General features: G+C 41.2%; 3 protein-coding genes across 3 annotated transcripts in view; 2 read left to right on the forward strand and 1 right to left on the reverse strand.

Moving 5' to 3' along the window:
* Nucleotides 1–1,572: 1,572 nt before the first annotated feature.
* On the forward strand, nucleotides 1,573–13,277 carry arhgef38 (Rho guanine nucleotide exchange factor (GEF) 38; the record flags this gene model as incomplete). The annotated part of the gene is made up of 14 exons (XM_083972882.1): nucleotides 1,573–1,789; nucleotides 6,361–6,545; nucleotides 6,970–7,087; nucleotides 7,195–7,342; nucleotides 7,464–7,481; nucleotides 7,595–7,794; nucleotides 7,903–8,036; nucleotides 8,235–8,339; nucleotides 8,433–8,552; nucleotides 9,464–9,841; nucleotides 9,942–10,079; nucleotides 10,642–10,849; nucleotides 11,891–12,174; nucleotides 13,095–13,277. The coding sequence occupies 14 exons, from the start codon at nucleotides 1,573–1,575 to the stop codon at nucleotides 13,275–13,277; spliced, it is 2,436 nt and encodes an 811-aa protein (XP_083829008.1).
* A 962-nt stretch (nucleotides 13,278–14,239) lies between these two features.
* On the reverse strand, nucleotides 14,240–18,623 carry ints12 (integrator complex subunit 12). Its single transcript, XM_083972678.1, has 7 exons — nucleotides 18,496–18,623; nucleotides 17,455–17,618; nucleotides 17,139–17,300; nucleotides 16,388–16,569; nucleotides 16,045–16,204; nucleotides 15,727–15,870; nucleotides 14,240–14,978 (listed from the first exon to the last, which is right to left on the reverse strand). Exons 2-7 carry the CDS (start codon nucleotides 17,608–17,610, stop codon nucleotides 14,415–14,417), a joined length of 1,368 nt encoding a protein of 455 aa, XP_083828804.1. The 5' UTR covers nucleotides 17,611–17,618; nucleotides 18,496–18,623; the 3' UTR covers nucleotides 14,240–14,414.
* Nucleotides 18,624–19,226: 603 nt separating this feature from the next.
* The window catches only part of gstcd (glutathione S-transferase, C-terminal domain containing), a 52,908-nt gene continuing 51,571 nt past the window's right edge, over nucleotides 19,227–20,563 (forward strand). The window contains exon 1 of the mRNA XM_083971673.1: nucleotides 19,227–19,875. Within this exon, the coding sequence (XP_083827799.1) occupies nucleotides 19,459–19,875 (417 nt within the window). The 5' untranslated portion in view covers nucleotides 19,227–19,458. The remainder of the gene's footprint in view (nucleotides 19,876–20,563) is intronic.

Consider the following 20,563-nt stretch of genomic DNA (forward strand, 5'->3'; position numbering starts at 1 on the left):
CTATAGAAGACAATCATTTATCAAACGGTGTATGATTATACTGCTTCTTCTGTTTTTCCTGATACTTTTCTCTGTGGTCAGTAGAGGTTCATTAACTTGTGTTGGTGCCTAACATTTTTTTCTTGGGTGCAAATTCACTACACTTCAGGGAAACTCTGTCTATGAGCAGGTCAAGAACCACACCCTGACTGACATATTGTCACACAAGCTTCCTCAGGCCAAAACAATTAATACTGCCACCCTGTCGGCTCACAGGAGATAACACTGTTTACTGACTTGCATGTTTGTACAGAGTATGTGATTATTCAGTATTTGTTTAACCAAGTCCACTTGGTTACACAATACTGCTCACACACATACATGTTATGTTTTCGTCCACTTTAACTTTTCTTGTTTGAAATGAATAGGTCAATTCTGAGGTTTTATTTATTATGAATGTACAATTAGATGATGGTAATGATGATGATGATGATACTGATAAAGTAATGTGAGATACATTTTGCGTGATGCCCAGCTGACATATACTGTACTGTTGGGAGCCATATTTGTGTATCTAGTCAGATAGAAGTTAAACAGGTGTCCTATGAGCACACCGCACAGTGATCTGAAACCACATTGGAAGCCCTTATTACCTGTCTCAATGGAGAGGAAATGCATCCATTCATTGTTATGGCGACAACTCATAGTATCTGGTTGCTGTGACCAGAAGTAATTGTGGCACCAAGCGTGTCGATGAAGTTCCTGTCTAACTAGATCTCACATCACATTGAGTGTCAATTTCTAAGGTTTTTCCTGATAAGAGGAAACAAAAGCTAAAACACGGCCACATGTGAGTTTATGACCCAGAATTGAAACATTATCAGGGTATCACCATAATGGATGTGCATGTTCTGATGTGGAAATATATGTATAAGGTTTTTATCTATTCATTATACACATTTTAAAGACTTGGTGAATCCATTTACTGTGATAGATAAACACATTTACTGTATTTGATATTAGCCGGCTACCTAAAGCTAAGGTGGTTATCTCTTTCCCTACAGCTCAGTACTACATTATAAATCATCTGATTTGGGTATCCACTTTTTAAATACTACATGAATAGAACACTCTGTATTGTGATTTGTAGCACCTAAGACATTTACATAAATACTTCCCTGTCGCCACTGCGAGTGTCTCTGTGAAATATCACATTAATTTTACTTTGAGGACATTTAGTTTTATTAAGCACAAAATCAAAAATAGCTGGTGGCCATCGCTGTGCCTACAAAGCTTTGAGGGAAAGTGATGAGATGTACTTTCTCTGTCCAGAGGGAAAAAATGATCTAAAGGGAGAAACATAGCACAGCAGCAGAGAGGTGTGGCCACACAGCTCTCATGACAGGTAGACACAGGGAGGAGCTACATTACCTGTGCAGAGCAGGCAGCAGTCAGTGCATAGAGAACAGTACACCTGTTGCACTTCCCAGGCTCTTTCTCTCTCTGTTTCTCTCCCTTTTCCTACCCCTCTTTCTCTTCCCTTTCTTTTCTCCTACTTTGGTCTGAAAGCGCAAGGTGGCTGTCGGCCCTACCATGGATCCCAAGGAGGCCAGCGGAGGTGAGAAGGAGAAGGAAAAAGAGAAGGAGAAAGTAATAAAAAGGAGGAACCGGCCTGTGTTTCTGCGTTACCTGGAGAGGAGAAAGACGGACACTATTGTATCTGATGACACGGCCAAAGGTGACATTAACCTGGGGACACTGGTGAGGAGGAGCCAGTCTGACAAGACGGAGTACAGCGCTAAACTTAAAGGTACATCAGCTAATGACCTCCCCTGGGGTCAAAGCTATGGCAACAGTCTACATGCACGTGAGCCATCACTCACAACTCTTTACACTGCAAACTTGTTTGTGACACACTGTGTATGGGGAACTTTTAGACAAACATGTCCACTGCGGATGGACTATAACATGTATGTAACAGCTTTTATGGCCTTTGGGCAAACATTCGACACACACACATGCACTGCTCTACAGCTCTGGATACTGGGCACCTGTTGTGTTACTATGTGTTGAGCAGGAGATACTCCCAGAGGGATGAAGCCACATATGCAAACTGTGCTCCAAACTCAGGCACAGAGGAGTGGCCTGAGAGCTGTTCCAGACCAGCTCGTAAACAAGATCTTGACACCAGAGATGTGAAGGATGTTATATATTTACTTACTTACACTTATTTGTTAAAAAGTTTCACCTCAGGTGTTCTTGACATTTCAGGCATTTGGTCTTACATTGACTAGAGCTTACTAGTACTGTAATTACCAGAACAGATGTGGAGTGACTGGCTAGTTGGACAAAAGAAAAAAGGTTAAATTCACTGATGCAGTTTTATGTTGCCTCATCACAACAGCTGACACAGCCTTTTTATGCGTATCCACATTGCGGAGAAACTGGCTTCACCTGTCCTTAGAGTGCTGTCAGTGACTGGGAATGCTGCACTTCAGGCAAAATGGCAGACTGGGGGGGGTTTGCTAGTAGCCTATAAAAGATTAGCCAAAGTATGTAGGTGTTCCTGTGCCACTTGTTCCTGGGTTTCCTTTTCTGTGAACAATACAAATGCCAAATGACTCATGTCACCTTGTTCAAAAAAAGCAAAGCACTACTTCCCTACTTCTTACTTGGTGTCGCATTGATAAGATACAGGAGCTTTCACTCACACTTGCCCTATCAGCAGCTGCCCAGATTACCTGAAGAAAGGGACTCTCTTCGTCTCTTCAGCTTTTTTGTTTTCTCAAACAGCCTGCATCATGGCAGACGGGGGAGTCAAAAAGAAAAGAAAAGAAAAGAATAACACACAACACGGGATTGTTTTCAGTAAACCAATCAACCTCCATCTCTGACCTCAGCATCACACCTGACAAGCTGATATTTACAGTGCTATTACCATAGCAAATATTGACAGAATGATGACTTCACTTAAAAAGGGCTAAATGCCCAACTAAATGTCTCATATTTGATTACTTCTAACCTCTGTACTGATTTGAAAAATCTGTATGCAGAGGCCAAATGAAAGTGAGTGTCTCTCCCTTCACTCTGTCAAAGTGTCCATAATAAGCAAAGCGCTCAACCATGACTCCAGTGATGGTGCCCAAGTGGCCTGTAGCAAAAGTCTGCAGCTGTAAAAGACAGTTTCAGGCATGAGTGTGTTTTTTATTTTCCCACTCTTAATTCACTGATCTGGCTCCTGCACCCACTGAGAAAATAAAGTTCTCTTTATTTCATCTCAACAACAAAGTTTCAAAAAATATTTGGTAGCTTACTTTTTTACCCTAAAAAATAACTATTTAAAAAATAGTTTAAACATTTTTTTTTTAAATTACTGTAATATTCCCGAGTGAAAATGTGTATGTTCTGTAGGTGATCAATGCATTTAACACTAAGTATAGATGGAATCTACCTATCTGTTCAGGTAAATTCTGATGGACGTCTAACTATTTAAAAATTCTATATAACAAATTCTGACGAGAAAATAACTGCCATATTGATCATTACTGTAATCTAAAAGAAATAATTGCCATTGCAGTCCTGATCTGAAGACGGTGTGAGTAGCCTCACAGCTGACATATTTACAGTGGTATTACCATTGCAAATATTGACAGAACGATGACTTCACTGAAAGAGGAAACATGTGAGCCGCTCTTCCACAGTCAGCCAGTCATGTGCTTGTCGGACAGGTTGGTCGAGCCACTCACCTATGGCAACGTCATATCAGTATGTCTAATAATTTACAGTAATATAACTAAAGAGTTCTGGCAATGGTTCACCAACACAACACTCCTACAGAGGGACAGTTAATAAATCATATACTCCTTTGTATTTATCGACTAAATGTGCATGGAACAGGTTACTTTGTTGTGGGTTGGTACTGTTTGAGGATTGACTTTTAGTTTGTGTGTGTGTGTGTGTGGCCCAGGTATTACTCCTGTTTACACAGTGACATTTTTGGGCCATGTCTTCCTTATGAGGACAGAGAGTAAGACCCATGACACAATTAAGGAACAAATAGGTTCAGGTTATAGTTAGAGAAAGGTTAGGATTAGGTTAAGGTTAGAATTAGAAGTAGAAGTAGTAGCAATGGTTAAGATTTGAGTAAGTCTTCAGGGAATTAATGCAAGTCAATGAGCCCGTATTGATAAACAGTGTATCTGATATCTGGTTACAGGCCTAATAACTTCCCCCCTAGTGAATATTTTTGATATATCTTCAGGCTTCTAAAATATATCCTCAGTTTTCTCATGGATAAAACCCAGTTGTGCACTTTGCTGTGTGGCAGTCTAACATGTCATTCTTCTTACTGACGATACATGATACACCATGCCCTCTATTCTGCTCTGTCTGTCTGTTGGATCCTTTTCAATGGGCTCAACACTGAAAAGCCCTGTATCCACTTTCATGGGAACTCCTGTGCCGGCAACTATAGCTCACCAAACATAATGCTGCATGGCAAAAGGATAAGTCAGCAGAGTTATGAGATCTGCTGCTGAGTCGTGGTTGGTTAGAGTACATTTTATTTTTTATTTCTGACACTGTGAACATGTCAAAGCAGAAGAATTTCTTAAAGGCCACTTTTGAATGGGACAGATTTCACAAAGATTGTGAAGTGCTTTTAAAAGAATCTGTATGACATTGACACAAACGCTTTGTTTTGTGTCAAGAAAATGCTGGAGTAAAAAAGTGAATGTGCTGAAACTAAATTAAAAATAGACTACATTTCCATCCAGTATGCAATCAAGATACCTCAACTGATTTATCATTAAGGGGATTTATTCTCACGGGTGGAGGTTTTCAGACATTCTGGGGTCTCTTTTCACTCTGAAAGCCCATGTAGACATATGACACTTGATGATACTGTTGAAACACGAATTTGATTTTTTTTTTTTTTTTTTTTTTTTACATAGGTAAGTGAGTAATATTTCATTGAAAAAGTAGAAGTGGTTCTATAAGACACACATTTATTAATAATGATTAAAAATAGCCGCACAGCTAGATAGTCTTACGACAATCAAACTCATAGAATTAAAAACAAAAGTGGCGAAGAAGTTTTAGCAATATGTATCAGAAAAAAAAAGTTAGCTGTAACTGTCATCAGAATGTGATCTGACCTCTGATAGCCTGTTCTACTCAACCTCAGCCAAAGTAACTGTACCTTTCAATTACTGTATCTGCAATTTACCACTTGTTGTATTTCTATTGCTGTGAAAACAAAAGACTGAAATGATAAAAAAAAAACACATTAGTTTTTCATCGACAGTGCAGGTATACGTGGGTTAATCATAACCCAGACAGTTAATGTGTGTAGTACTGTTGTGAAACTGGGGCGGTGGGTGCAGCCAAGCAAAGTGTAAAGAAAGTCTAGAGAATGTTACTAATAGTGTGTACAAGAATGAGATGAATTTCATATGGACTTGCACATGCATGCATTACTGTGTGTGTGTGTGTGTGTGTGTGTGTGTGTGTGTGTGTGTGTGTGTGTGTGTGTGTGTGTGTATATACTATATATTCTCTGTGCAATAGTGTGAATCAGAGTGAATATGTATATGTAGGTGTGTGTTTATCTCTAACCCCCCCCAACACACACACACACTAGCATAAACACTCTCAGTCTGAGCAGATGGAATGCCTGAGCACGCCGTAGCATTACATCAGCGGCACGATTTGCTCTGTAACCTGACACAGGCCTCGCAGCCTTCTGTCACCCTTCCTCCACCCCCTCGCTTTCTCTCTCTCTCTCTCTGTCCGCCCCCCCCCCCTCAAGAGGAGGAAGTGGTGCATGGTGTCGATTAGGCAGCGAGGAAGCATCCCTCTTCCCTGAACAGACAGTCCTGCCTGCCATGCAAAGCACAGAGCAGCCACAGACTGATTAGGAAGCAGAGCAATAAAAAAAAAAGAGCAGTGAGTGAGCCTGACTGGCATGTTAAGTGAGGCCTTTTGGCGTTTGAGTCAAAATAATTAGATCACCGTGAAATACTGATGGCTGCTCAGGCGTCAGGCGGATGTGTTAGAAGAGATATATGCTTTTTCTAAGTAGACACAGCCCACGGGGCCAGGGTGTTTACCACCATCTGAGCTGCAAATAGCATGAAACACTGGCAAAAACATAAAAGTTTCTTTAAATTTACACATTTATACCAAAATGTAGTTTGGTGCATTCACATAATATCATTAGCGCTGCATGACCTTGTTTGACATCTGATGAACTTGTTAAGCCTGCTACACGAGAATGCACCTCTTTACAGACAGATAAAAAAAAAAAAACACCTGCTTTTTTTTTTTTTTTTTTTTTACAATAGTAATATTAATGTTATGATGCCATTTTATTCCTCTCAGAGAAAATGACACCGCCTGACCTGTCCACACCCACCTCTCCAGCCATTGACCCAGAGGAGGTACGCTTGAGGAAGATGAAGCGCAGGGCAAAGGTCATCCACGAGCTTGTACAGACTGAAAAGGACTTCCTCACAGACCTGGAGCTGTGCATCAGAGAGGTGGTCCAGCCTTTACGGCAGATGCAGGTAGACATATCCGACACAAATGAGTGAACTTCAACATTAATACTCCCACCAACTGAAAATACATTTTTGAATTAATTTACCATCCAACTTTACGATATAACTACCTTAACCTGTAACTTGGTTCACCCTATTTACGGTAGTTCACAATCTCTATACATCATTTTCAGGAAATCATGATAATTGAATCAAACTTTTGGGGTATTTTACTAAAACACATAGGTGTAACAACAATGCTGAAATATCCAATGAAGTGTGACCTCAAAGGTTATTTAATAATAGCCACAGCTTATTTTTTAAAGCAAAATGATTACTGAGTTATTTGACATTTGGACATAAAATGTGTTATGAAGTTTGAGTATTTTTTTTTTCATTTCATTTGGAAAGAGTGGCTCAACCCTTTTTTTTCTGTGCTCTATTATGTTAGGTTGTTGATACTGATCGACTATTCACCAACATGGAAACAGTGTGTGAGGTGTCAGCAGCACTGCTTCACAGACTGCACGAGGCCATGGCTGACCCCGACCCAGAGGCAGTTGTCATAGGTAATGCTGTTTTGATTCTTCTCCTATTTAATTTAATGTTGACTTTTGTTGCTCTGGATAATTTCGGACCAAAGATCTCATGTCCCCTTTTTTGACTGTGTTTGTAGGAGATGTATTCATCCAGGCGAAGGCAGCTTTAGAAGATGTGTATAAGATTTACTGTTACCACCATGATGACGCCAACATGTCCCTCAAATCCTATGAAAAAGAAGAAGAGATAAAGCAGCATTTCACCACATGTGTATTAGCGCTGAAGTAAGTCATGTCACTTCCTCCTATTTCCTTTTTTGAAATCTAACTTCTCTGATATTCTCAATGTTAGGATTTACTGGTGATCTTTAATGGGAACTGTATTTCCTTTTCTTTATAATTACAGGAGGATCTACGACCAAGAGTAGGTTCCCTACATTTAAAAGTTTTTATATTTTCTTTCCTGAATCACTGCTCTGTACGTCATAGAAGTTCATGCAGATCATTGTTTACTATATAATGTGCTTATTTACACAGAGGGAAACCTAACTTACTGGACATGGGTTCACTGATCATAAAACCTGTCCAGAGGGTCATGAAGTATCCGTTGTTGCTTGGGGAGCTGTGGCGGGCAACACCTGAAGACCATCCTGACTATCGGCCACTGCAGGAGGCGCTCACCACAGCCAAGATCATAAATGTGAACATCAATGAGTTCAAGAGGCGCAAGGATATAGGTGAGATGTTGTTTTTAATGAATTATTTTTGTACTGCTAAAACATCTGCCGTCCTGACCTTATTTTACAATTTTTCAAATTTTGCCCTCTATTTTCATCTATTCTCAGTTATGAAGTATAAGAGGTTGGAAGATGAAGGCACACTGAGGGGCAAACTGCACAAGTTTAACATCCATTCAATCCGTAAGAAAGGCGACAGGTTTGCTGGTTACCTCAAGATCCTCACTGGAGTTGAACCACAGGTAAAGAAAGTGTGTTGTGTTCATGGTTCCCTCCACAGTCACTGTAATTGCAATTGAGTGGCAAAAGATAAGATAGTATGTCTGGGCTTAAAAGTTAAAATAACATCAGAAATTTTAGCTTTTACGTAGCATTTAGAGAAAAACATAATTGACATTTAACCAGTATTTAAGATACATTTTTTGTTTGTTTTATTACAGGTTAGAGATGAAGTATTTGATCGAGAGGAGAAACTGTTCAGGAGTATGGAGAAGGCTGTGAGGCAGCTGGTCAAGAACGTTTACTGTTACCTGCAGTACACACAGGTACTGTAGGTGTATATAAGCAAATTATTTACTGTACCACAGCAAAATGGAGGCTGCTTCAATGATATTTCTTCATTATTTTATATTCTGCAGGAGATGGTGTCTGTAGCTGTCCAGAGTGTCCAGGACATGGAGAACATTGTTAAGGAGCCAAACAAAAATGGCATAAACGGCTCATTGCACAATTATGGCACTGACCCCTATAAGCACTTTGTAAGTGTGGTTTTTGTTGTAATTCACAATTGGAACAATCCAGCTTTTCGTCCTCTTTCCTCTCCTTCTGCGAATGCTCTGTATCTGTTCTGTCCTTGTCCCCACATGACCTTTCTTTCACCCACCAACTGTGACTCATCTCTCTCTTTGCCCATAGGTGCCTGTCTGCTGTCCATTTTATTAAATCTTCTCCTCTGTGCCTCTAACTTTTCCAGTAGATCCTGCAGTTACTCTGCCACCTTCCCTGTCCCTGCTCAGTTCTCTCTGTGGATCGTGCTGTTGCCAATTCTGATATAACTGCACCTTTGAATAAGACTCTTTGTGTAGCAGCTCTTCACTGCGGCAGCTCAGCACTGCCCCAAGCAAAGTCTGTAATGACCTTTACAAAATAACTGTAGTCACAAGCGCATGTAAAGAAAAAGCAACAGACTTGTATTGTATGAAAGGGCGCCATTGTGTCTGCTACAATCAAAACCTGACAGCTGTAACTGATAGATGCTTTCATCAGAAGCTGAGCATTTTCACCAAATGGACAAATCTTTTCCTCCATGTAGTACTGCCCATTCCATGCACTTTACTCATATTGTAAGCTGAACAACATCAGTAGCTTTGTTTTGTCTGCATGCAAATTAAGCTCTGGCAGCACTCTTGTTGTTATATATTCAAGGTTAATGTTAATGCAAAGTATACTGTCTACACTTGGGAAAAAATGTTTTGAAATAGAGATGCCGCTGCATACTAAAAACAAGATATGTCATCATACACTACTACTACAAAAAAAATCTTTTAAAACCACAGAAATAGACCAAAAGCACCTGTTTACATGTAGAGAATACATAATGAACAGATGCAGCCTACCACTGTAAATCGCTATATTCATCTTATGCTACCTCATTGACTTCTTCCTCCAGAAAGACAGTGTGGAGCGCTTGGTCCTCGCCCCCCTCTCCTCCCTGCAGGGCATGTTCACGGCCCCGCAGAAGCTCATCCAGAAACGTTATGACAAATTGCTGGATTACTGCAGTCGCCTGGAGCGCTCTTCCTCTTTTTCATCCTCATCCTCGTCAGCCAGCACCTCTTCCTCAGCTCCCTCACTGGTCTCGGTGGACCTGCCCGGTCCTGCCAGGAGAGACTATGAGGCTATCAATGCCCTGCTAGTGGAGGAGCTGCAGAGGTTCAACATGGCTGCCTATACTATTCTGACCAACTGTGTGGTGTATCTGGTGGCCCTACTCAGAGAGCTGATGGATAAGATACTACTCCGTGCTCCATCCATCCAGCAGCTACCAGTGAGGATCCTGATCATAACACACATTATTTGTCACATTTCATTTGTGGGTCTGTTTGATACTGAGACTCTGTTTTGTTTTGTTTTGTTTGCTTTTCCAGGCACCTCTGTCAAACATTGCTGAGGTGCAGAACAGCATCATGGACGAGCTGAATAATCTGTCTTTTGTCAAAGATAATGCACAGAAGCTGATGGAGCGCAAAGTCAGCTTTGAGAGACAACGAGACAAGAAAACAACGGTGAGAAAGTTGGCGAAATCTAAAAGACATTTATGTGTAATTTTAGCATGCAATCTGCACTAGTTAGATCACTTATCAGTGGAGTAAACATCATTGTCCTGAGGTGACAATTGAAGGGACACATATTCCTGTGATGCTTTAAAAACTAATTAAACCAATTCCAAGCAATGAACAAGCAATGACAAGTCAGACAGAGGCGGATATGGAGAACACATCCATTTTTTTTCCATTATCTGGAGCACATGGCAATTTATAGGTGCCTGATGCCTATAAATGCCTGGTGGGGCTATAGCCATAGACAATTGTAATATCTATAGTATGTGTGTAGGTTCACACATATGCCTACACATCTATATATACTCTATATGTATATATTTATGGTACAAGTGTTTGTACCTTTACATGTGAGTGTATCTGAAACTCCCACCCCCAGGAGCTTATTATCTTTCATCTACCTAGAATACCTTTGAACATAACCATAACCAGCATTAGCAGGTGCCCACCCCACAATATCCACTTCATGTACAGTATTTACACCACTTTTCACCGTGCGGTCTTCCAGGCGGTGGAGGTGCAGCATCAAACTGAAGAACAGCGAGCCTTGCTGCTGGCTGAATACCCAGTGAGCCGTCTATACCAGCTCAAGAGAAAGTGTAACGGCTGCCAGGAGCAGGACCTCAGCCTGCTGGAGGGAGAGCTGGTGGCCCTGCTGGAGGATACAGATCCATTAGGCAGCAGCAGCCGCTGGCTGGTTCATACTGGAGGCAAGTGTGTGTGTGTGTGTGTGTGTGTGTGTGTGTGTGTGTGTGCATAAGGACAAGGACCCTTGAGGCAAAAGTAGCTTGTGGCATATATTGTTAATAAGACACACAAGGTGAATTAAGTTATCACACTAAATCATCTGCAGGCATGGTCGGTATAGGTCCCCTTTAAAACACATTCCTCTGTGAATACACCTGCATGTATTAGATGACTGAGGCTCTGTAGACAAACTTTAAACTTTACTTTCTGACTCCGACAAGTCAGCGCATAAGAATCAGTCCCAGGGGCTCTTGTGATGTCATGGTTGCTGGTACCTCTTCCCCTGCCTCTGGAGATGGTTGCCTCACAACAGGGCCAACTCCAGAGCTTGTCTCTTTCTCCCCTCTATGTCGCGCAAGAAGCACCTGAGATCCCAACGTCTTGTTTGGAACAAACCGCTGTGCGTTGTAAGCAGTGTTACTTAGAGTACAAAGCTGTTCCCTTTGGGTATTCAGAAACAAGGATGGAGAGATGCTGCTTGCGTTCTCTCTCTGTACTCTGGAATAACAAGTCCTTTTTTTATGAGCGCTAGAAAAAAAAAGTGTGTGTATGTTTCTGGGTATAAAGTACATTCTTCACAGTCTTGTAGTTTCCTTGGGGATTACAAGCATTCCCAGGAAGTTGTTGTTCATCCCTCTGTTGATATCAACACTATGAATATGCTTGGCTCATATTTACACACTCTTCAGGTCGCTCACTGTACCTGGATTTCAGATTGTGTAAGCAAATACTCTGCAGCGGTTATGTGAAATATGCTCTTGCACATTTTAAACCCATGTTTATCACCTCGCCAGTTTTGTGATTTATGAAAGAAAATGTCAGGACTTACAGCAATATTGGCAAATTCACTCAAATGTTGCACATCTTTTAGATTTAGCTTTCACCTCCACACAATGTAGAACTATGTGCATGCTTATCTACCACTAATACTGCTTTGTAATTGGGGTGAACTAGCCCTTTAAAAGTGAAGAAGTCAAGTCTGACAAATTGTCCCTGTGTGTCACTGTTAGGGACACAAGGCTACGTCTACTCCACATTCCTGAAGCAGTACAACCCTCTGAGGGACTCCCAGCGGGCCGGCCAGATGGCCAAAGAGCAGCAGCAGCAGCAGCCACCTGCCATGGTGGACGACGACTTCGACGACTTCAGCCTGTTCGTGTCAGGCAGTGGCAGCAGCAGCCTGCGCAGCTTCAACCTCAACACCACCGACAGCAGCTCGACCCTCTCTGGTCTACAGGGGGAGCCGGAGAGCCCAGAGGACCTGGAGGACACAGTGGACACAGAGGCTCAGCAGGTGTGTGTGTTTGTTTGCGTGTGTGTTTCCCTGAACAGTTCCTGCACCATATGGATGTCACTTTAAGATATTGCATTAATACTGGGAAGGGTAAGAAAAAGAAAAAAAGGAAAAAAAGAAAAGAAAACTTGGTTCTGTTTGGTTACATTTACATTATGACAACAGTTAAGGTCAAAAAGATTTAGCAAAATCCAAAGTTGCAGAATGACTGTACCTCAAATAGTTGTGTGTACAGGGAAACATTTTCAAATCATTTGAAATCGATATCAAGAATTCTCAAAAAATATGGGACAAAACACCGAATAAACCCTCACAATTTTAATTGAAAATGGTTCAGTAAAGCATGTAATTTTAACTAGGTTTTCAGAGAGCCGTAAGGTTTTCTTCACCAGCTATAAAATATGAGTTATTAAAGTGGCAGTAAAACTGAGGTGTGCAGGTATACGGACTGGATCAACTGATGATCTGTTACTGCAGCAGCACATTGGATAGCTTTATAGTGTCTCTGTCTAGCTTCCATTAAAATAAAATGGGTTAAATGACATCATAGAATCTCAGTGATGTAACTCAAGCTTTATTATCCCTGGGTTTTGTGCTCCTTGTCGTCATGTCTTTATATGCTCTGACTACCCAGTGTCCCTCTGATCTTCATTATGATATGACACTGTTATTGGTCTTAAAATATAAGTGACTGATCAGTCAGTAAATTGAGATGAAAGGTAGGACTGGTAGTAACAATCAGTGGGAAAACTAATAAACAATGCCATCTGCTGGATTTAAAGGAGACTACACTTCAAAGTAATTTCATGTATTTTCAGTGGAAGATTACACACTAATATTAAAAGGGTATCATTGGTGAGTTTAATGCTTTCACAGAAAACAAACACTGACATACATTTGACTTGTGTCTCTTTCCACAGTTTTATGCTGTCTATGCATTCAAAGCCCGCTGTGACCAGGAGCTGACCTTGCAGGAGTCCCAGCACGTCCGTATCCTCAAATTTTGTGACGTGGGCGGCAATAAGGAGTGGTGGTTAGCTGAGGCAAATGGACAAAAGGGATACGTCCCTGCCAACTACCTGGGCAGGATGTCCTATGCCTAAACAGGACCCCTCTGTTCTGTTGTAGGATGTTCACAAAACCAAACCTAAACCCAACCTGTGGCCTTTTAAACAAAACCAAATTCTTTTACATTCCTGCCAGCTCACATAACCTGAGGACAGGTTCCCAGTCTGCTTCTGAGCTGAAACACTGAGGCAAAAAAAAACAAAAAACAAAACAAACAAACAAAAAAAAAAACACTCATGCTCACGCCTATGAGGAAAATTTGTTTCACCAATTACCCTAACCTGTGTCTTTTGACTGTTGGACCTACACAGATGCAGAAAAAGCATACAACGAGATCAGAGCCAGTTATCAAGTACAAATTCAAAGCCCTCTTACTGTGAGACGTCAGCAATGACCACTGCACCACCCTGAAAATGTATCACTAGATGTTATTATCAGATTTCTCATACCAAAAGTGTTTATGTTCAATCGTCTTTGCCTCCAGAAGATCACAGGCGGAGAATGCAATAACGCGACTTGACAATAATCTGATGAATGTGGATAATAATGGTAGGAAAACGCAGGGCACTGCGCCGAGCACTTTTGTACTTCAGTGTTGTTGAGTTTATATTGATAATGAAGTAAATGTTATATGTAAAATGATTTATAGATGAAGTAAATGTTATATGTGAAATGATTTATAGATGAAGAAAATGCTATATGTGAGATGATTTATATACATGAAGTATACATTATGTTTTATGTGAATGCAAAATGAAGAAATGTCATTTATATTTGAACAATTATGTCCTGTATAAACAGATCCTCTAATGATGACTGTTGTGATCCGTTCTTCCTTTATCCTCCAGAATATAACGACTCACATTCAGGGACACCACATGCTACAGCCAGTTTATAACAAGAGGATATTTAATGACATTTGTTGAGTAAAAGTGACAGTGACACTTTTTATTTTCCAATGTTTAGATTTGTTAGGACAGAACGAGGCACACAAGAGTCCAGCAGCATTTACACAAAGTAAGATTCAAGTATTTGACTGGATGGTGTTAATCCATGTACAGATGCTCTTGTAAAAACAAACATAATGTTCTGGCACTAATTTCACACTGTTTAAAAAGGTTTATTTTCTACTCCCTCGGATCTCCTCCTCTTCCGGTTATCTCTTTCTCTGCTCATTTCTTCAGTTTCTTCTGTGCGGCTTTCTTCTTGACCAGTTGCAACCGCTTCATGGCGTTAAGCTGAGACTCCTGAGATGTCGGTGCTTTGTCCCCCGGTGCAGCCTTTGACCCATTCCCATTGTTCCCGTTACCTCCTCCATTGTTACCTCCGTTCCCTCCCGCGCTCGCCTGGGAGCTGCTCGGGGAGCCGCCCCCGGACGAGGAAGAGCCTTTACCCTGGTTTTCACTGCTCGATGAACGGTTCAGTGGCTGCTTACCCAGAGTCAGGGGTGGTGGAGCTTTCAGAGGCACCTGGCTGGAGCCGTTTCCGTTGCCTCCCCCGGTTACCTTTGTACCTCCAAGTCCTGACTTTGCTCCAGCTAGCCCAGACAGGCCGACAGGTTTCTGGCCAGAGGGAGGCGTCAAGGTCTTGCTGCTGCCACTTTGGCCTGAGGAACCCAGTTTGGAACTGGGGGGAAGAGAGGGGTTTGTCTTGGCGCCAAACGCAGCCCAGCCTGTGAGACCGCTGCCAGAGGAGGAGGAGCTGCTACTAGTGGGATTGGCTGATGTTGTGGATGCCTGCACGAAATGATAAACAGTTACACCACAATTATCACAGTGCAAAACAAGCTCGATAGAAATTGTGATGAAGTAAGCACCAATACTTCTTAAGTCAAATGTTGATGTCTTCATCATCAAAGCTACTCATTTGACAAATCCTGTGCCCAACTATATATTTATCAAGATGTGTCAATCGGCCAAGATACCTGCAAGCTAGACGATGCTTCAACTTGCTTACTTGAGCAATACTTTTGCTGCAAACAAATGAAATTCTTATTCCCATTGCTGCCAGTATTAACATAATCAAATCATTGATTATTATCATAGGAAAAATCTTTGCTGTCAAAATAACTTCACGGTGAACCAATAGGTAAATGAACTCTGAAAAGTTTTACACCGATCCCCTCTGGAGGAATGATACAGCAACAGGTCAACAAGTCAGTGGTCTGATCCTTGAAAATAAGTGTATACTTTCTGCTCATTTTCCACTGCTGAGATATATGCAGTCTGCCTTTTAGAGCAGTTTTGCACATTGACAGCTATTGCTCTCCTCTCACTTGCTACAAGTCAAACAGATGCAGAACCCTCTTTTTGTGCTTAACTGCAGGGCAACACTGGATCACATACCCCATGTTAGATGCAACAAATTACTGTTTATTGCACAGGTTGTCAAACTGTTAACCATTCATATCCCACCTCACACCATCTTGCTTGCTTTTGCTTTCGAAGAGTCATACACTGCGAGAGATTAAATTTGTAAACAGACCTTCACTTCTGTTCTTTTGAAGGCTTGGAAGGTGCTGGTTGTGTCAGGTTTGGATTTGAGCTCTGCCTTTTTCACCAGTGTGTCTTTCACAACGGGTGCTGACGATGCAGACGCAGGAGACGGCTTCTGTGCAGGTTTCTGTGCCTATTGGACGGGTAAAAATAGTTTTGAATACAGACAACAGGCCCTAGTGGTATAACTATGGACTCACCAGTCAGCTGGTCAGTGCTATTATCCTACAAAATTATTATTAATAGTAATATAAAATAAAATAAAATAATAATAAATTGCTGTTTAAGTAAACTTAATGCTCCTCACCATGCGTTTCATTTGCCTGGTGCAGCGGGCGCAATACCACACAAGCCGGGGGTCGTTCACTTCTTTGTCTGTCACCTGGGGTTTGTGACAGTCCTGGTGATACAGATTGTGGCACTCTTGGCACTCCACCAGCTGGTTTCCCATTGTGACTGTCATTTGCCTTGGGTATTTAAAAAAATAAAAACACAACAAGACAGAATAAGAAAGGACCATGTGTTAGTTTTCAAATTTCTAGGTTTGAAAACTTTTTGATTTGAAATGTTAATAACTGCACTGGAATGTGTGTTGATATCCTGACAACCACACAAAAAAAGTACTCTATTGACGTATAATTAAACTGTACCTGCAAACCACACAAGCCAGGCCCATTTCCATGGCAAAGTCATCAGCGTTGGTCTCATCGTTGTCGTTCATGTTGGACAGGAGGTCCTTGCTCGTCTGAACGGTGATTGGAGAAGAACGATTCTCCTGTTTCTCCAAGCGGGGCTTTTTCGGAGGGTCTACCTCTCCCAAGTCGACTCTGACCTGTTTGTCGGTAAGACAGAGAGAAGTCAGTTTGACAACATTACCAAAATCTAGCTGCCTCAATCATTATCACACTAGTGGTCTTTAATGGAATTATGTATGTGTGCATTTTGCACTTCAAGGAAAATCTCTGGACTCTACTCTCCTCCTCGTGTGACATTTCTGACCTGAACCATTTGGATCTGCTTTGTCTTTCCTGCAGCTTTGCAATGCAGCTTTGCAATAAGACGCTGTAGGTCTAAAAGAAACTTGAAAACCAACACATAAAAACAGAGCATTTCCTTTTTGCCATTTACAGGTCATGTAGTTTTACATCTGCTTATGACTTAACAAATTTAATAATTTATGTTGTGCTGCTTAACAAGAAGGCAGATGTCCACAGGCAACCAAACAAAGAAAGGCAAAGCAATGATTACACATTTTGTGTGGATTTGTTTTATTTTTGAATGTGTGTGTTCTCCTATAGGATGGCATTTGACATTTGACAGACCTTTGCATGTAGTATCAGATCATTCTGAGTATAAGACTAATTTTCTTCTGATCAAAAATATACAAAACGGATCTGGTACCTTTTCAGAGGGTCTCTTTTCTGCCTCTTTCTTGCTCTTTTCTGAACTGGATTTGCTGCTTCCACTGCTGCTACTGGAGGATGAAGAACTTGAGGAGGACTTGGAGTCTTGTTTACTCAAACTCAGCTTGGACACAGACCCCTTGGACGTCACCTCTATATCCTGAGGATACACAATGATAATGCAGAGCACTTAGCATAAACATAAACGACACATACTTGCATTAAACAAATGAAATTGAAGAGAGTAAGACCATAACAAGGTGTGGTGGGAATCAAGACTGTACTTAAACATAAATATGTGATTAAATCCTTACTTTTTGTGAAGAACGGTAGGATGAATCACTTCCTCTTGAAAGGGACTCATCAAGTAGAGCTTTCAGTTTCTCAGCTGAGTCTTTACTCTTGGAGTGCAGATAACTCAATCCCTTGAGGAAGATGGGATCCAACTCCAGACTCACAGGCCCAGCCATGGCTTAAACTGAAAACAGGACAATAATGTTGTTAGAGTTTGTTAGAGATCAGTTGCAACATACCACAGCTTAAGCAATTCTGGTTAAACAAGTTGGCTTCTATTCAACAAACATTGTAACACCAACATGGATTGTCTTAGACCTGAAGATTAAATGCTGGCAGGAGACAAGGGCACTCTTTATTGATTCTTGGGCGGAAAAATGTCTTTTCAGTGCTTTAATCTGCAACAATCAATACAACACAGTGTAAAGAAAAACCTTCTTGTATTTGCAACCTCCACTTAGTTACATAGTGTGCAAATGTGTGTAAATCCTCACATGCAGCTAAATTACTTTGTGCCATTACCATTAAAAAACAAACAAACATTTCCTCTCCACATAAAAGATGTAGGAAGCTTGAGATATTCTTTTTTTCTCTATCTGGCCTCAGTTTTCACACTGTCATTACCTTTATATTTGAGACATTTGCGCTAATGACTGCATCCATCAGTAGGCTAATAATTACAGTAGATGACACTATATTGCATAATAGATGGAGAGGAGAATGGAGGAAACCAGGCCAAAGTAGTTAAGCATCACTGGGTCTATTACATTATTAGTACATCATTTTCGAGGGGGGGAAGGGTGGTCCTCCAGACTGGGGGCTCACAACATCAAATGTGCTGTAACTGCATTCATACAGTCTGTTGGCTTTAATTTGATCAACCACACACGTTCAGACTGAGTTTATCTGGTCGCTCTGGACCGTTGTCCGTCGGACACAGAGAGAGACACTAACGTTACCGTACTAACGGCACAGTAGCTAAAGTTACCTTCCCTCCCTCCTTCAGCTGTCAGTTACAGATCCAAGTTCACACGTTATAAATATTAGTTTGGTTACTTTACCTTACTCTCCTCTTCTAGTAAAAGCGTGTTCCGTAAGCCGGTTTTTTTTATCCGTTTAGATGAACAAATGACGATTGAGAAACACTTCCTACAATAAGAGCAAGCAGCCGGGGACGAAGCCTTCGCCTCACAATCTGTGCAACCGTTAAATATGTCCGGAGTCTACGGGCGCGGAACCTTATCTAGACACTTGGTTTTATGTAACTTTATGAATTAAAAAAAGAAAGAAAAGAAAAACAATTATATGCGTATACATTTTTGTAATCAATACATGTTTTTTATTTATTTTTTTATTTACTTTTTATTCGTTATTTTAGTAATATACATACCAACTGGGCTCAAAACATACAACATAACATGACAAGGGGAGGATTTTGGGAATTAAATAAAACAGCAACATAAGCACATCATGCATAAAATAAAATAAAAAACATGTAGATGCTGCTTGGAAATAGGGAAAATAATTTCCTATTAAAGGATTTGACCTTATCCTTGTCATCTATATGAAATTATGTCTTATAGTTGACACGTAAGTGAGCCATTTTGACCAGTTTTCTTAAAAAATATCATCTTGGTTCAATGCAGCGTTTTAATCTCTCTCTTTAATCTCTCTCTAAAGTCTAAATCCTGCATTAAAATTACCCACATTAGGATTCACTGGTGGTACGTTTTAAAAGCAGACAGCTGGTGGCGCTGTGGAGCTAGTTCAGCTTTAGCACAGGGGAAGAAGAAGCAGCAGCACCAGCCGCGGAAGCGTGTACCATAACAACGTGGTTTTAATGAAATTGCCGGTGTGTTTTGTCTGCGTTTTTATAGCTGTCCTGTGTATATACTGATGTCATTTTAAGCGTTGGCTTCAACGTGGCATTTTAGCACTACAAGACAAAGCTGCCATCCTTAAAAATACAAGCAAGTTGTTTCCTTCGTCTTGTCTTTACTCCTCGAGTTGTAACATTATTTACAATGAAGCCCGCAGACGAAAAGCAGCAGTCTCTCTCTCTCTACTTAGAAGTTTGTTGCCAGAATGAGGAGCCTCGTCTTCCGCTGCACACCTCCATCGCCCTGTTTCTTCTGTCCTACTGTGAGTGCAAGTCTTTCAAAGTGTTTCTGGTCTCCAGCAAACCTACCAGCACCCAGCCACTGAAGAGTCAGCTGCCGGAGTCTGTGGATGTGTCCGACACTCACCTGGAGGATCTGCCCCGGCTGGTGAAGGGCTGCCGTCTCCCTGCTGTTTTGGATGAGACGGGGCGGCTCTGCAGAGCTGGACTGGCAGTGGTCCTGAGACACATCATCACCAAGACCTTAGAGGCCGACCCCTCCAGAAATGATGTGCTGGCACTGCTGGGCTTCAAGAAGACCTGTCTGAAGGCCTGTGCTGAGGTCAGTGGGAAGCAGGGAGACTAATTACCATGCACTCAGTGTAAATAGAAAGTATCTGAATGAGTTTGAATGAATTTTATTTGTATAGCCCGTTTTTACAAACAGTTTGTCTCAAAGCGGGGAGGATACATGGCATCATAACAACATCCTCTGCCCTTAGACCCTCACATCGACTGAGGAAAAACTCCATGGAAAACCCTTTTAACAGGGCAATAGATGTTGTATACAGACAAGAAAACAGTTTATAACACAGAATGTGGGAAACATGGAAATGTTAACAAGAGCTGATGGAGGCAGCTTCTGGTGGGAGGAAAGGCAGGGAGAGCAGGCCAGCTTAATGGGAGGACTGGATGGCAGAATATCAGTCACTGGGCAGGTACTGGTAGATGCTGCTGTCATATGGTATGAACAACTTCATTGTGACTTTTGACTTTTATTGGAGTCAAACGTGACTGTGAGACTTTGATACCACCTCTAGGTGTGTTGTAACCAGATACAATGAATCATTATAGAAACATTTTTCTTTGCTATAGACCTCCTTCCTTAGAAAACACATTCCCTACCTTGTGACTTGTTACTATCCAAACTGGTTAAGTCGGCTATTCATTGTGGCCTAAAACTTTTGTGTCCGGGTCACACAATCAAAATTTCAGTAATTCTTAATTTTGAGGTTTTTGATTTGCAACAG

Source organism: Trachurus trachurus (assembly GCF_905171665.1).
Source record: "Trachurus trachurus genome assembly, chromosome: 1".
Taxonomy (NCBI): Eukaryota; Metazoa; Chordata; class Actinopteri; order Carangiformes; family Carangidae; genus Trachurus; species Trachurus trachurus.

Excerpts from the sequence above, each read along its gene's own strand:
- ints12 (XM_083972678.1), bottom strand. The coding sequence starts at position 17,610 with ATGGCTGGGCCTGTGAGTCTGGAGTTGGATCCCATCTTCCTCAAGGGA. Across the intron at positions 16,570-17,138 it reads AAAAGAGACCCTCTGAAAAG|GTCAGAGTCGACTTGGGAGA; the intron begins GTACCAGATCCG and ends ACCGACAAACAG. Across the intron at positions 14,979-15,726 it reads TCAAAAGAACAGAAGTGAAG|GCATCCACAACATCAGCCAA; the intron begins GTCTGTTTACAA and ends CATTTCGTGCAG.